The sequence below is a fragment of the Vulpes vulpes genome, chromosome 5 (genome assembly GCF_048418805.1).
Source record: "Vulpes vulpes isolate BD-2025 chromosome 5, VulVul3, whole genome shotgun sequence".
Classification (NCBI taxonomy): Eukaryota; Metazoa; Chordata; class Mammalia; order Carnivora; family Canidae; genus Vulpes; species Vulpes vulpes.
In genome coordinates this window covers 22,843,059-22,859,857 of record NC_132784.1, presented here as the reverse complement: position 1 = coordinate 22,859,857, position 16,799 = coordinate 22,843,059, and the positions used below count along the sequence as shown (strand labels likewise).

The window sequence follows — 16,799 nt, the reverse complement described above, 5'->3', positions numbered from 1 at the left end:
GTTGTGCTTTTTTTAAAGAGAGCTGAAATGGCAGTGACAGGATTTTGGGCTGGGAACTCTTTCACAAACTTTCTGAGAATGATGTAACAGATGTCAAACTCCATGAAGTATGGAGTCCTGTTCTTGGTATCTTGGTTCAAGATGGTAATAAGACTAGCCAAAAAGAGAGGAAAAAAAAAAAAGAAAAGGTCCAAGTTACAGATAAAAATTTTAAACTGTTAATAACGGAGGTCAGACCATTTGTAATTCATAATTTACTTAATGACTCCCTAAAACATTATTATTCACATCTAATAATTTGTAATACTTTATTGATAGCATTTTATGGAGAAAACTTTATTATTTATTTATTTATTTATTTATTTATTTATTTATTATTTAATATTTTACCTTTAGGATGTTTAAATTACAAGTGCAAGCACATATAAGGTAAATAGCTAAATAGAAATATGAATACTGCCTCTAATTAAGCCAAATTGAACATGTTCTTTGTAATGGTAGAGAATGTTACTGAAATACTGCTTTAATTTTTTCGTTGTTTGCATTCAGTTCTCAAAAACAGCATGGCTGTATGGAAGCCCAAATATATTTGGTCATATCTAACATGTGTGAGAGAAACTGGTGTATATATATATTATCTATTAGGGGAAAAAATTGCTGTTAGTGTTCCAAGATTCAGAGTCAGTTAGGCAAGAAAGAATGTTCTGATTTCAATGAGATAAACTATCTTTGCATTTTTACTTCTTTCTGATTCAGTTTCTTCCTTTTTATCTATATTTTATCTAGCCATTATCTCTAGTATAGACAGCAAGGTACACCTCCATAAATTTGCTAGAAAAGAATGGATTGTGTGTTTTTCTAGCTGTATTTTGCTGACATATGTTTGCTTTCAAAATAATAATATAATAATCCAAGATTTAAATAATAAAATAATTCAAGATTTAAAGAAACAGTATATTTAATCAATTTCTAGAAGGCTTGGTTTCTATTATTATCTTGTGATTTGAGATTTTCAAATTTGTTCAGAACTAACATAGATATACATAAGCACTAGATAGCAATCCCAATATTGCTCTATTCAAACTTGACTGTGGTTATTCCCAGACTCAAATTTGCTTTTAAATTCTCATTCAGAGCTCTCTTTGAATCTCTGCCCACAAATGTCTACGTTTTGTTTATATATACCAGATATATATTTCTCATTTTTAAATACGATGCTTAATTATGATTTTTAATGATATTTTTCCAAGTAAAGAACTTTTAAAATTATCTTTATAATCCACCATCTCCTGCCTTTTTGTTATCATTTTTGGGGATCCAATTATCAGTATCAGAATGTATAAGGAAAATTTTTCTTTAAGGAACATTTTGATTTTAAACTAAGTATACCAGTTATAGACCATACAGAATAATCTTCACACCATATTATTTTAATTACACATCTTCCAATTTTGAAGAATTAATTGCCAATGATTCTATACTTACTCAAAAGAAAACAATGGATCTGGGGAAAATAATTAGCTTAATAAGTTTTGGTTTTAGTGTTAGAATGTGAAAAAGATATTAAGTATCCTCTAACTCAAATCTTGAGTTATGTAGAGAAGGAAACATATTCAACAAGATAAAGTGACTTTTTCTACTTGAGAAAAAAAAATTAATGGTTTAATTAAATAGAAATTTCTCAGTAATTTGTCACTTACACATTATTTACATTTTACTGAGGTACAATATTTATATTTAACTCAGTCTTAGTTCAATATAATTTTCTTCCCTTTATTATTTTTTAACTGCTGTCTGAAATGCCTTACTCTGGAACTTCCAATAACATAATTGAAATCAGCACTATCTAATAGAACTTTCTGAGGTCATGGAAGTGGTCTATATCCATGCTGGTGAATATGGTAGCCACCTGACCTATGTTGTTTTTCTTTTTTAAAAAATATTTTATTTATTTGTTTATTCATGAGACACACAGAGAAAGAGACGTAGAGGGAGAAGCAAGCTCCATGCAGGTAGCCTGATGTGGGCTCCATCTCAGGACCCAGGGATCACGCCCTGAGCTGAAGGCAGATGCGCAACCACTGAGCCACCCAGGCGTCCTGGGAGACATATGGTTATTGAGTACTTGGAATGTGGCTAGTGTGACTGAGGAACAATCCAGTTCATTTAATTTTATGATTCTAATCTATTTAAATGTTGAGAATCACGAGGCTACCACATTGAATAATGCAGATTCAGGCAAATATAATGTACTCTCCCATGAATCATTTTGAACTTTCCATTGATAATGAACTAAAAAGAAGAAAAAAACTACATCTGGATAGTATTATTCCTCCAACATTACAGATGCAGCTTGAAGGCTAACCTCTGTTATTTTTACACATCTGTGATTTGTTAACACTTGAGAAATATCATATGATATATAATATATATAGGCTTATGTGCTAAAGGAAAGATATTTAAAGTTATATGGATATTTCAATGGTACTCTATGTTTAATGAAAATCATAAGAAAAGCTTGCATTAAAATATACTTCTTAGAAGTTACAATTCAAAGAGATACCACGACTTAATTTGGGAATAGCTGAGTTAATAAGTGAAATATTGTGTGATGTTTTACTCTCTGAGTGTCTGTAAACAAAATGGCTATTGATTTTCTTTCCTAGGTATTTGTATTGGATTGACTGCTGTGAGTACCCTCACATTGGCCGTGTTGGAATGGATGGAACCAATCAGAGTGTTGTCATAGAAACCAAGATTTCTAGACCTATGGCATTAACAATAGATTATGTCAACCATAGACTCTACTGGGCTGATGAAAATCACATTGAATTTAGCAACATGGATGGATCTCATAGACACAAAGGTTGGTCCAGTAGCACAAATGACTCAGTACTTTAACAGTACATAAATTATTTGTGTAGAAAATAAGTACACACTTCAAAAAAAAAGAAAATATATACACAATTGTATGTATTCATTATAATTTATCTTAAATACATTTTACAATTCAAGATTATACTACTATACTCCTTTATAACAATATTGATAAATAAGTAATTAGGTGTATTTATTCAGAACTGTTGTGATCGTGTATAAAAATCATTTTGACAATATTTTCTCTAATTGTATGTTTCTGAATACTTTTTATAGTAAATGAACAATGTTCTTTTTTTTTAATATACACATACATCGTAACTGAATTGAAACAGGTTATTTGCTTATACACATAAGGTTATTATCCTTCTGGTAGGGCTTGGTGTTTTAAAAATACTAAGTACAATTCTTTAAAGACAATAAGGTAATCATATTTAAAAGTTATCGATTATACTGTACATATGATTAAATTTATTGTTATCTAATCAACAGTGGACACAAAACTTAACATGGAAAACAACTTTCAAATTACAGTAATGTTCAGGAAATCATTTGAATATCAACAAATGTAAAATTCTACAGATACATTTTTTTTCTATTTTTCATTACTGAGTAGATTATAAAACTGTAAATATAAAAGAAGAGAATGAAGCAATTGGATATGAGGAAAGTGACACTAGGATTAGGGATGAGGGGGAAGGAAGTCTTTGAGGAGATGGGATGAGGGATTTCGAAAGAGCATTGGAGAAGGACATGCGGAAGGAGAAAGGGTGAATACAGAGATGACAGGATGCAACAGAAACCACAAATGATTCCCCTGTACACTCAAAATATTTTAGATGTGTAAAGATGAGATTTTTCCCAGAATGAAGATAAATGTTTTTTTTTTAATTGATCTTTATTGACCTAATGTCACCTTTGTTATTAGGTGTTTTTATCTTCAAACAGTAAGAGCACAATTTTCACGGAGAGGTCCCAGAGGAAGCCCACATAATAGCCTGGTTCAACTTCTCAAGCTGCTTTCTTCTCTGACAGCAAGCTTAGAACAAAACCCCGGGGAAGAGGGCAAGGGGGTAGATGGTAGGAGAGGATTATTGATAATCTCATTGTCAGGCGAGGCCATGTAAAAGTGTGCCAGTGTGGAGTCTTGAAAAGCATGAAGCCACTGAATAAATAAATAAGTAAATAAACAAGAGATAAAAGTCACTGAAGTCACACCACTTAATGATTTTGCCAATGTCCCTCTCGGTAATATTTAAACAAATATATCATTCTAACTAAAAATGCTGGCGAAAGCTTTTAGAGGTGCTTTTTTAGGGGCAAGAACATTGAGATATCACAAGTGCAGTTGGATGAGTCACTTATTTAGGTGTTGGCAATCCAATTATAGAGATAAAGAAACTCATCAGGATGCAATTTGAGTGAAGAATTATTTAAAGATGACTTTAGGATTTTAATTACAGCAAAAGTAATGTTGACAAATCAAAACCACACTTAGCATTCAGCAGTTATATCTTCTCTGAAGAATCAATAATGAAATGTTCTGCAACATTCTTAGATGATATAATTGAAAGTTTTATTGTGGCAATCAGTATTTTCCCCATGTAACTACGAACCATCTATTTTCAGCATCTCTATAAAGTGCTAGGTGGTTGTGAATGCCTTACTTTCTGCTAAAAATTTCCACTGTACAATAAAATTTAAACCATTTTTTGTTAGATAAATGAATGTTAAAAATTTATTACAACATCAAATATTTGCCTAATTTCACTCAAGACTTTCAGTTTGAACACAAATTGCAGTTAAAAATGTTGTCTATTAGAAATTACTGTCTCCTTCCCCTATTCGTTAGTTAGAAATTATATCAGATATGTGGGTGACTAATGCTTTGAAAACTTTGACAAAATTAAATGCATATAAGTGAAGTGTCTTGCAATCATGTTACTGGTGGTAACTTTGGGTAGAGCCACATATGTAATGGAGAAATAGCACTAAATTTATGAGAGTAAAATGCTTGCCTGAGAGTAAAATGCTTGCCTGAGAGATCAAATTTTAAAATTTGATTTTGAAAATACTTGGAGGCTCAAGGGGGTAGCAAAAGAAACGGAAAGAGCTGCTGCAATCAGAAGTATTTTTTCCCTTGAAGACTTTCTCAGAAAGACTAATGAAAAATTCATTAAGTGTCTTATCAGGCATCTGCCAATATCTGAATGGAAGCCAACAATTACCTAGTAGTCACTAATGAGCTACTAATTGTAGGTGGCCAAAATTATGCCAACTCCACAGCCAATGAGAAAAGAGCCATTCATTTCCCATGTATGTGAAGAGGAGTTGTGTTTTTTACCCCTAACACTTTCCCCCTAAAGACATAAAGAGCGCTGTGGTCTCTTTATGTATGTGGAGGTGGAAATTGAGACTTTGACGTTAATAATAACTTTTGTGTTTGTTTGGTCACTGATCTCTTTTTCTGTTAACCAGACTCGTGTTATTGTTCTCATTTATTCTGCTTGTTAAGAGTAGAAACAAAATTTATCAAAAAAGTGCGGTAGGCCATTCATGACCAAATAATTTGAGAGCATGAAAGACATATGAGAAATTTCAAAATTATGGCTCTTTTTGAAAAGCAAATTATAATAGCAGAGAAAAATAAACCCTGACAGATTTTTTTTTCTACAAGCATATTGCAATTTAACCATGCAATAATTTCATAATGAAGCATTAATTTTCTATTACTTATCCAACCTAAGAACTTCTAAAATTCAGAATTCTGTGCCCTAAACAATAGATCAGATTACCTCCAGGGTACATGTGACTTACAGTTTGCTTAAGAAGTTCCATCTATCTTTCTCTGCTACCTCCCCTACCCCAACCCACTTTCCTACCTGGTCTAAATACCACATTGCAAAATTAAATAAACAACAACAACAACAAAAAAAAAACAGTCATTTTGCCAGCTTAGGAGCATCTAGATGCAATCTTAGCCATGTGAACCTCTTCCTAATGCCTGTTTATATTATTCTTCTGGTTTTTACTAGAACTAATATATAATAATGTAGTTTAATATAACGATGCTGTAGAATATTATACATGCTACTGGATGACTGAGTCAAACAGTTTATTTTAAATCAAATTTCCATTAGTTCATTTTTTTTTAAGTTTCTCTGATTTCTTCCCTTTAGATCTGCCCATACATTCATTCATGTATTCATTCAACAAACACTGATGTCTCTCTCATGCATTGTGCTAGGCCCTCAAGTTACAAAGATGAATATGTTTGTGTTTTTAAAGGACTTGTAGGTAATGGGGAAAACAACTGATATGTAAGCAAACACATAAATTAGATTGGGATTAGAGGAATATAAAAAATATTCTGAAATACAGGGAGGAGTAGAAAAGCCATTGCTGAAGTAAGGGAATCTGAGAAATCTGAGAGATTTAATACAAGTTCTCCATATGGAGAAATGTATAAAGGATTCTTCACACAGAGGGAACAGCATGTGCAAAGATGTAATAGAGTCTTGAAATAGCATGGGGTTTATACAACTTGGCTCTGACTGGAAGTTGTATGAGAGAGAGATAATGTCACTAGATAAATAAGGGCAAATATGGGCCAGATTGTGACAGGTCTTGTGTGCTAAGTAATTTGGAATTTATCCTTTAGGTCATAGGGAGCCATTGATGGTATTTAGTTGATAGAGTGCTATCATTAGACTTTACAGCAGCATGGAAAATGAAAGACCCTAGAAGGGTAACCAATTTAGAGGCTGTTAAAATATTTTAAGAGAAAATACTGAGAGTGATTATAGCTGTGGGAATAGGGATAAAGTATCACACTCAGAAGTTATTTGGTAAGAAAAACAGAAAAGAAAAGAAAATAGGAGAGGGGCATCTGTAAGCTTAAACTAGCAGAAATAGTGGTGGTCCACTTGCAATATTTTATGTCACCATCCATTTAGCTAGGGGAAAATAATATCATTTTGATGACTTACTAGTTTCATGTATATTTGTACATTTTAAAAGTACCAAACTAAGCATAACTTAGAGACTCTTTTTGAAAAGCTCTGTTTTGATGAGAGGTACATTAATTTTAACAAAAGGGTCAACATAAGAGGAATTCTAAGGCTGTGATTCAACAATCTCCATTGTATCTTTCCCTAAAAAGCATTTCAGAACTCTTGATAATTTATCTAGAAGAAAGATTGCAAGTGACTGCAATGTAGGGTAGGAAGTACTGCTGACTAGCTTTTTCACCACAAAAGGTGTAGGTAATTTCCCTAGATTTCAGTTGTCTCATCTATGGAAATAAGGATGTTGGGGCAGAGGGGGAAATGGCATCAAAGGAGAATTCCAGAACTAAAATTCTAAGCCTCTCGTTCAGTGGATCACACAACCTTTACAGAATGTTTGCCAGATCATGCAGTTTTAACCTCAGGTTGGTCTTCAATTTAAGCCTGAGAGAGGCTAGAGGTCTGTGATGCACAAATGATTCCTACTTAGTCTTTGTGAAAATTTCAAATTACAGTCCAATCCTCAGTTCTCTCTGAATATTATTGCAAAAGTTATTAGCATCTTTTAAAGTAGAACAGTTGTAAACTGATTAAATCAGCAAAAGGAGAGAAAACCTATATTCTTGGTCATTACATAATATTAGATTTGTGTGTGTGTGTGTGTGTGTTTGTGTGTGTGTGTGTGTATTATTTTTTGGCATTCAGTGGAAATTTTCTTAGTCTGCTGCTGGGGTTCCAAGAACTGGAACTCTCCTCTTACAAGGTCATACTTCTCTCTGAAGTTTACTGTGTTCAAGGAACTGTGCTTGATGCAACACATGCTGTTTTAGTCATTCCATCAACAAACACTGGGTAAAGCACCATGAGAGCCATTTTGCAGCAAGCAAATAGGGCTATGGAGATTAAAAAATTTGTGAAAAGTCAAACAATTAGTAATCAGGAGAATCAGAATTTGAACTCAGGCCTAACCGGTTGCAAAGCCTGCTTTCCTTCCATTTCCACACAGCTGAATTTCTGAGCAGATAATTGACTGAACGAACCTGCCTGTTGTCTCTTGTAAAGGCAACAATTAACAGCACAAATAAATACTTATACAAATAAAGGTATATCCATACTTGAATTTCTTCAGATTGATTTAAATACTGGATGTAGCTAAATTGCAAAATATATGAGAAACAAGGAAATAAAAAATTGAGTCACCAGAACACAATTACTGTAAAAGAAAGCATGTATCTTATTAAATTCACGTTCTCTGGTATTACTGAAATTTTTAAAAAGGTAAATTTCAAAAATCTCATTTTATTAGTTGATTCATCAATCAGGCAGCTTCTTGTCTAGCAAGTGAGGGGAGCTCTAAAGAGCTACAGAAGGAAAGATTTTTAAAGGTAGAGGGGGAGTGGATAAAAGGAAATTATTAGCACAGAATCCATTGTTTTAGGCAAGGTTGCCCTCCTAAGAGGGATGGAAGGGATCTATCCGTTGATTTCCTGGTGCTGACCAGGAAATTCCTATGTTGATTGGTTAAAAGTGACATTTCAAGGGGATTGAAACTGTAGTTAGATTCAGCATTAAGTCTGGCTTACTGACTTGGGGGCTTAACCATAGTGATCCATTTTGGGGCCTGTTGTTTTCTTTTGAACAGTCTATTTGGGATTGTAAAGGGGAAGTAATGTTGCTTAAAAACGTACACCCTGCTTTAGTGGGATAGTTCAAGGTTAGGGTCTGTTATTTCCAAACTAGCTCTATCTCCAGCCTATAGGAAAACCTCCAGATCTTATTTGGAAATCCATGCCACAGAACCTCTGAAATTTGACCAAAGTAAAGATCTTTTGTCATCAATTTCATGCATTCTAAAGAGTGCAATCTTCTTAGAATGGAGTATTTATAAAATAGTTTATACAATATAGTATTTATAAAATAGTCTATACAATATTTCCTGAGAAAGAATTTCAGTGATAATTTTGCATATGTACTCTAACTCAGAGGCTTTGTTTTCCATTTAATGAAAAGAAAATTAAATTCCTGAAAATTTTAGTCTTTAGAACAAAATTTCATTGTTACTGCTTGTATTAAACTACATTACTTCAGATTTTATTTTCTTCATATTCTGTTAGATGTGCCATTGAGGTTGAGATATCTTAGAGAGGTAGCTATTTTCTTGACAAAAAGGCTGAGAATAGTTTGTGATCAGTATGAACAATAGGGTGAGCTAAGAAAAAGAAATGTTTGACCTTGAGTTTTACAATTTATTTGTTCTAAAAATAAATGAATAAAACCTATTTGTTCTAGTAATTTTTTTCATAATACTCTTCTTTGTATCCTTGAATGATTTAACCTTGTGTTAAGTCAGTTGGTCATGTACATATTTTATCCAGAATGCTGGAAAAATATATACTCATAACTGCTAATTTCTCTGAAGAATAATCATTGGGTATGATTCCAAACTACAGTTTATTGCTGAACCGTCTTTTAGTTTGTGGACAAATTGTTTAAAATTTCATGCAATTATGTTGACTGTGGCTCTTCATTTGTTTCTATACTCCTAGACCTGAAGGTCCTCACACTGAAATATCAATACTGTAGTCTGTCCGAGCATTTGTTTATTGCTTTGGGAATCGAGTTTGTGTTGTGAGGGGGACGTTATCTGTTTGGATTTAAAAAATCCAAATCATAACCCATGCAGTGATCATCTAATTAATGTTGGAAATGGAATCCAGATCTCAGCGTGCTACTGGTGAAATAGCATAAAAATATATACAGAGGGTTTTGTTTTGAAGGGGAAACACACAGAAAAAAGATAAAGGGAGCATGGTGTGCTCACATATTTTGAAACTCAGTAGCTCTTGCATTTGGATCTTTAGAATATTTAAATATACACTGAAACTCACCAAAAAAGGGAGGGAATCCAATAAACACCACCCTCTGATTTTACAATATTCTAGAGTGTTTCTTTCTTGGTAGGATATTTCATTTTAGTACTTTCAAAAAAAAATCCCTATCATTTACAGTCCATTACAAACAGTAGACTTCATAGGCTATTTTATGCCAACGGTGTTGATGTGCTGCTGTTTACAATACAATAAAAGTTAATGGAAGGGAGCAGAATACAATTCAGTTACTATAGAAATGTTCCTGAAACAGTAAAATAAATTGAAATTAACTGCCATTTCTAAAAAGTCTTAGAATTTCAGTGTCAATCATATCTTTCAGTTTTGTTCCTTGAATAGGACATGTTACATTAAATTGTGTATATGTTTAAATAGATTATTATTTTGCAAATGCCACATATGTTCCATATATTTTTTTAAGTGGAAAATTTTGAGTATTACCCTAGCATGAGTTTTCAGCTGCATTCAACAATCTGATCCATCTTAAATAGGAGGCAGTGGGGTATTAGGGATCAGTAGATCTGGCTTTGGTCCAGATTACGCTCTAATTTAAGCAAGTTGTTTTGCCACAGTGTGGTTCCATGTTTATACCCAGAGAAGCTTCTATCTAATCAGTGTTTTTCTAACATTTCTTAAAAGAATTTAGCTGATGTTGGAACTGGGACAGAAGCTGAGGTTGGAACTGGGACAATTCCCTCACCTATCCCTACTTGTTCCTAGGACTACGTAGAACACATTTTAAAATGCTTGAAATATGTTACACTCTTCTCTGTTTTTATTCTAGAACAATTTTTTTTATAATTTTAGGAATGTGAGAAGACCAGAGAGATACTAAATTCACATAAATGGCGCAAATGATATCTGTCCCAAAGGCAAAGTACTCTTTTTTTAAGGCTTCAGCTTTCATTAGGAGTCTTAAACAAACATATTCCTAATGTATATGTGTGTGGAGTATCATACCTCCTAAATTTAGTATTGATAATTGATAATCGGCTCCAAAAACACATTGCCAAATGCCTATGAAGGTTTGTATCACCAGAAGAAAATCTCAGAACCTTTCAAAGCAACAGGACTATATGTTTACCAGGTACACAAAGCAATGTTGATTTGTTTAGAGGCTAGAGAGCAATGTCCTGGTCAAGAGATGATATTTATAAGCATAGTCTAGTTTTCAAAATAAATGTACTACAATTTGCATCATCTGGTTTATAAACTCTCACATTTATTCATAGGAATACTTTTTCCGATGTGAAATATTGAAATGGTCATATTTGACCTCTATTATGAATAACTTTAAAAATATTTAGGTGGGACACAGAAAGTGGTTGAATTATATTAAACCACATATTCTTTTTTTTTAAGATTTTATTTATTTATTCATGAGAAACACACACAGAGAGAGAGAGAGAGAGAGGCAGAGACACAGGCAGAGGGAGAAGAAGGCTCCATGCAGGGATCCTGATGTGGGACTCGATCCCAGGACTCCAGGATCATGCTCTGGGCCAAAGGCAGGTGCCAACCAACTGAGCCACCCAGGGGTCCCTAAACCACATATTCTTCATCTATATAGAGAATACATATTATTTGAAGTGACAAGGTAGAAAATAAGAGGCAAAATACTAGAAAAAGATGAACAAAGGATGCTTTTAGCCTCTTACTAATGGCTTTAAAGAACTCTGAATGCAGCATTAATTTCTATATTTGCCATCATACATTATACTTGTTTCAAGAAGTTATACATTTGAGTGTCCCAGTATACACTAATACATTAAGGAGGGACATGTAACTCTTGTTTGGACATTTGTCAGTATTTAAAAGACAGTGTCATATATGACACTGACCCCCAAGTAGTAGCAGCTCAGGTCTGCTATACACTATGACATATGCTGAATAGAAGAAATTTATTTTTTTTATCCCCTTTAAGGTTTCACTGATGGGTGTATTTCTTGAAAGATTATGTTTTTATTAGAAAAAAATAAATTTTGAAATTCTATCATAATATTTGGAAAAGTTGGATATCCTTTGTGTTCTTGCCGATTCTCAATGCCTTATTCATTTTGAACAATGGACTTTGGATCCATTTTGTTTATAATACTATTACCATTAAGCAACTCTGCATTGAAGAGTAGGCAAGAAAAATGTTCACAGAGGCAAATATTAAATGCAATATTTCATATCTTATTATAGATGGTTCTGAAGGAATACTTACAAAAAAGGATTCTGCAATCAATAACACTGAAGGGAATGCATAATTACTGACATAGAACAAACTTCCTTGGCCCAAAGGTTACATCAAGGACTTTCTTTTTGATTGGATCTTTGTACCTACAGCCAATGGCTCAGCAGTCATTGTCTGGAAATTAGTATACTGAGGCCCTTTTCCCACTTACTATTCTCACTTTTCATAAACTAAAAACCATGATCCACCCACTAACTGACCCTGTCTTGGATCTCCCACTTTCTTTGGTATGTTAAACCATTTTCTTCCATCATCTAATTTTATCGTGGGTTTACCAGACTATATTCTTTCTGCATCCTTACTTTAACCTCACCTCATTTTTTCAATTCTAATTGTTTTTCTTTGTTTCATTTCTTCCCTTTTTGGGTTTTCATGCCCTGATCCCTAATTTATGCCCTAGCTTCTCTACAGACCTTGTTGTATATTATTTTTCTAGAAGGATGTCAGGGAAAATTGTTAGTATCAGAGTCTCTCGAAATAGAGGATTAATGAACATCCTGATCCTCTCTTCTGAAGACAGATGGTTTTTTCTTCAAGCTTGAAAGTTTGCACCAAACTGCCTATGAATGGGTGTCATTGATGATTTTTGATTAGGGGAGAGATATGTGAGATTAAAAAAATATTGGAAATATTGACTGGGCAAAGTTCTAGGTTATCCTACCTTTACCACTTTGCCAATGTCCTACATGTTAGAATGTGGACTTCTGTGGACTGCATCACCCAGGCTCTGTCATCTTCGCTTCAGGTTGAATTGAATCCATGGGATTGCCAGATTGGTGAATGGAGGAAGATGTTGGAATATTTATTTATTTCCCATCCCTCAGGCCCGACCACAGTGGTTTGGCAGTGGCTGAGCTCTTGCACTGAATGATCACTGTTCTTGTTGCATGGTTCTTTTCCCTAGGCTATAGCTTTCACCAGGTTGTAATAACAGACCTAGAAAATACAATCCATCATCATCGGTCCATTGGCCATGCCCACACCATTGTAAATAATTCATTTATTAAATTTTTTTCAATTATAATTTAAAAATGTGTTATTTGTTCACTTCAGGAAACCTGACTGACACAAAAGAGATTAGAAGAGATTAAAAACAATGAAAAGGTTGGAAAAAATTTGCAGTATTTCAAGTGTAAGGGAGTTTGAGCCTTTACTTGGTATAACGGCACCAAGAATAAGCAATGGGAGTCTTCAAATACATTAAAAAAGAAAAAGATGGGATCCCTGGGTGGCGCAGCGGTTTGGCGCCTGCCTTTGGCCCAGGGCGCGATCCTGGAGACCCGGGATCGAATCCCACATCGGGCTCCCGGTGCATGGAGCCTGCTTCTCCCTCTGCCTGTGTCTCTGCCTCTCTCTCTCTCTCTGTGACTATCATAAATAAATAAAAATTAAAAAAAACAAAAAACAAATGTTTAAAAAAAAAAAAAAAAAAAAAAAAAAAAAAAGAAAAAGATGACAAAATTTAATGTTTTATTTGATATGCTGTGTACTTTAAATTTTTAGGAGATTAAATTTCCAAACTTAGTCAGTCATACAGTGACAACTATTTGGGTATTTTCCTCCAAACAATATATAAATTATTTATACTAAAAAAAAAAAATAAATAATGTTCAAGTTACTCTTTGTATTTATTCATAATAATAATCATTGAATTTGGTGGCTGTATTCTATGAACTTTGGAAAATATTGCTAAAGTTTTTATTGTAATTTTTAATAATAAATTTTATAATAATATTTATAATATTATAAATATAAATACATAATATAATATAAATAATATAATAATATTTATAATAATATAATACAGGAATTTCTGTATATGAAGTAATGTTTTAAAATAACATATAATTCTTAAAGTAAATTTTGGAGGAAATATAAGAAAAAGAGAGAGAGAGAGAGAGAGAGAGAGAGAACATCTCTAGTGAAATTTCTACTTTAACCCATTGGGCAAAGTCATGCTGAATCTGCCATTATCCCAATATTATATCCTTCCCATAGCATCAATTATGACATTTTAACTCTACAAAAGATGGATACTGCAATGTAATTGGTGCATTTTGTTAAGTATCTAAACTAAAAATTCTACAAAATTAGAATGATATTATCCAGGAATACACTTGTTTAGCATGATGAATGCTATCCAAAAAAAAAAAAAAAGAAAGAAAGAAAGAATAATCAAGAGTATTGTAATAGAATAACTCTCATTGTGAGGCAGTGGTTAAGGCAAAAGCATTCCAGATTGCTACCTATTCTATTTGTCATTATTACTAGGAACATTGATAGGATAGGATCCAGTATGACTAAAGGAAAACCTCCACAAAGAGTATTTCTTTGATGTATTTTTTGCAAAATACCAACTTCTTTATTCTGATAGATATAGTCTATAAGATAAAAATTAAGAGCCTAATACTTGAGTGAAACGCTGGCAACAGTATAATAAATAAAGCTGTTATCCAGAATAGACTTAACTGCAGAAAGCAGCTTTAAAATAGGCTTTAAATACATAATAAATACCTGTTAAACTGCAGCCCACACAATAGCTCTGTTTTTTCGGTCTCATTTTATATGACTATTGAATATCTATAAATGAAAAGTTCCTTAATTTTATTTTTCACATTTCTCTTTTACTTAAGCAAGTGCAGTCTTACATATGATAATCGGTCATATTATTTTTCTCTTAAAAAGGATAGCTATTGTTATTTTGAGAAAACATTGACTACTTTTTCCATAAACACAGTCACATCTCAGTGAATTTGTTAAATGTTTCCCTCATGCCATCACATCCCATGTTTATATTTATATGGACTTATTTATTGTTATAAACGTATGAATTATATATGAACACACAAATCTGTGTGTATAATATATTACAAATGTACATATATGTAATATATGAATGCATGTACACATATATACATACATATTTACAAAGTAAAAGTAAGTAAAAACATAGACAATCAAAAATAAGCAATTTTATTTTTCTCATTCTGAATCAGGAAAGTTTCTTATACCAGAATATATGATGATTTGGCTTAGAACATCTCATTTAGTCTCAGTGTGGGCTGAATTCTTCATCTGTTTATGGAAAAAGAAACATGATATTCATTTATTTATATTTATCATTTAGCAGTTAATATATGGCATTTTTTTTTCATAGAAGCTTAAGCAAATAGTCAACTTATTGGAGAGGTTTAAGTCCTCAAGAAGAAAATAAGGTGTACTGCCAAGTTGTAAGCTGAGCTCCTAGAAAGGCAACATAAAAACATCTTGTTTGTTTGTGTGTTTTTTTTTTTTTTTGCTTTCTTTTGTTTGCTTGATTTTCACTGACATTATTTGTTGTCAATCACCATCTCTTAGAGAATAGAAGGTTGGATTTACTATCCAACGTGTTAGATATGTAGGACTGGATTTCCCCTTGTTAACGTAAGTGGGTGTTTTAATTAACTTTGTTTTCTCTAGAACAAATACTCTGGAGGTTGCATTTGATGCTATTTAGGAAATAAATATGTTTGCCAAATGAGCAGCCCCGGAGTGGGCCTTTAAGGCTAAGAGTGACAGTCCTGTCCTTTAAGCCAATTTCAAGCAAGGGATTAAATCAAACAGATGGTCACTTTGGGCAAATGGACTAATTTCATCACCTTGTCCTTTTCTACATTTTCTGTACATTCAGCTGTGTGCCATGTTTCTTCTGAAATAAGAGTTCACCTTTTTTATCTCCATAAATTTATACCAATTATCTGATGACAGAGATTTTCTGGTGGGTAGTCACTACAAGCTTAGAGATAGCAAATGTGCGCAATACTTAAATTGCCCCATGTCTGAAAATATGAAGTAATTTCAATCAAGTAATTAAATGAACTGACTTTCAGGGTGCCTGGGTGACTCAGTTGGTTAAGCATCTGACTCTTGGTTTCAGCTCAGGTCATGATCTTTGGGTTCTGGGATGGAGCCCTAAGTCAGGCACTGTGCTCAGCATGGAGTCTGTTTGTCCTTTTCACACCCCTTCTGCCCCATGCACTTTCACATGGAACTTATGAAATTAGTCTTATTGCTTTATATACTTGTATTGCTTTGCTAAGGCTACCATTCAATGTACTACAAGCTGGGTGGCTTAAACAACAGTTTATTTTCTGGAAGCCGGAAGTCCAGACCAAGGTGGTGGCAGACTTGGATTCTCCTGAGGCCTCTCTCCTTGGCCGGTAGATGGGCTTCTTCTTGCTATGTCATCACAAGACCTTTCCCCTGTATGTGTACTCCCCTCGTGTTTCTGTTTCTCTCTTCTTATAAGGACACTGGTCATATTGAATTAGGACCCCACTTTTACCTATCTCCAAAAGCAGTCATCTTGGGGAGTAGGGCTTCAGCATATGAATTTGGAAAAGAAGGAAACAATTTAGTCTATTAACAATACTTAACCTATAAGGCTGGCTTCCTTGAAAGCAGCGCTAATAGGTAAAATGTAAAGAACTCAGCAGCCAGAGTCTGATTTAGATTAAAATACCAGTACTTCATTTACCAGTTTTTAATCCCCCTTTTAGTCAAGGTATTAAATTGTCCAAATCTTAGCTTTCTTGTCTATTAAGTGAGATGTACCTACTACTATCCAATAAAATGATGCATATTAAATAAAACAAGGTATATAAAGTAGATATACTACTACAGGGTTTCACAATCTCAGAACTATTAATATTTGGGTCTGATCATTCTTTGTTGTGGGGCCACGTACTGAAAACCACTGCCAACTCCCTGGTACTAGAATTCTTAACAAATGTCAGCTATAAGTTACTT

General features: G+C 33.4%; 1 protein-coding gene across 1 annotated transcript in view; it reads left to right on the top strand.

The window, feature by feature from the left end:
• The window catches only part of LRP1B (LDL receptor related protein 1B), a 1,812,620-nt gene that overhangs the window by 1,600,636 nt on the left and 195,185 nt on the right, over positions 1-16,799 (top strand). Inside the window, exon 60 of the mRNA XM_072757648.1 lies at positions 2,667-2,866. Within this exon, the coding sequence (XP_072613749.1) occupies positions 2,667-2,866 (200 nt within the window). The remainder of the gene's footprint in view (positions 1-2,666; positions 2,867-16,799) is intronic.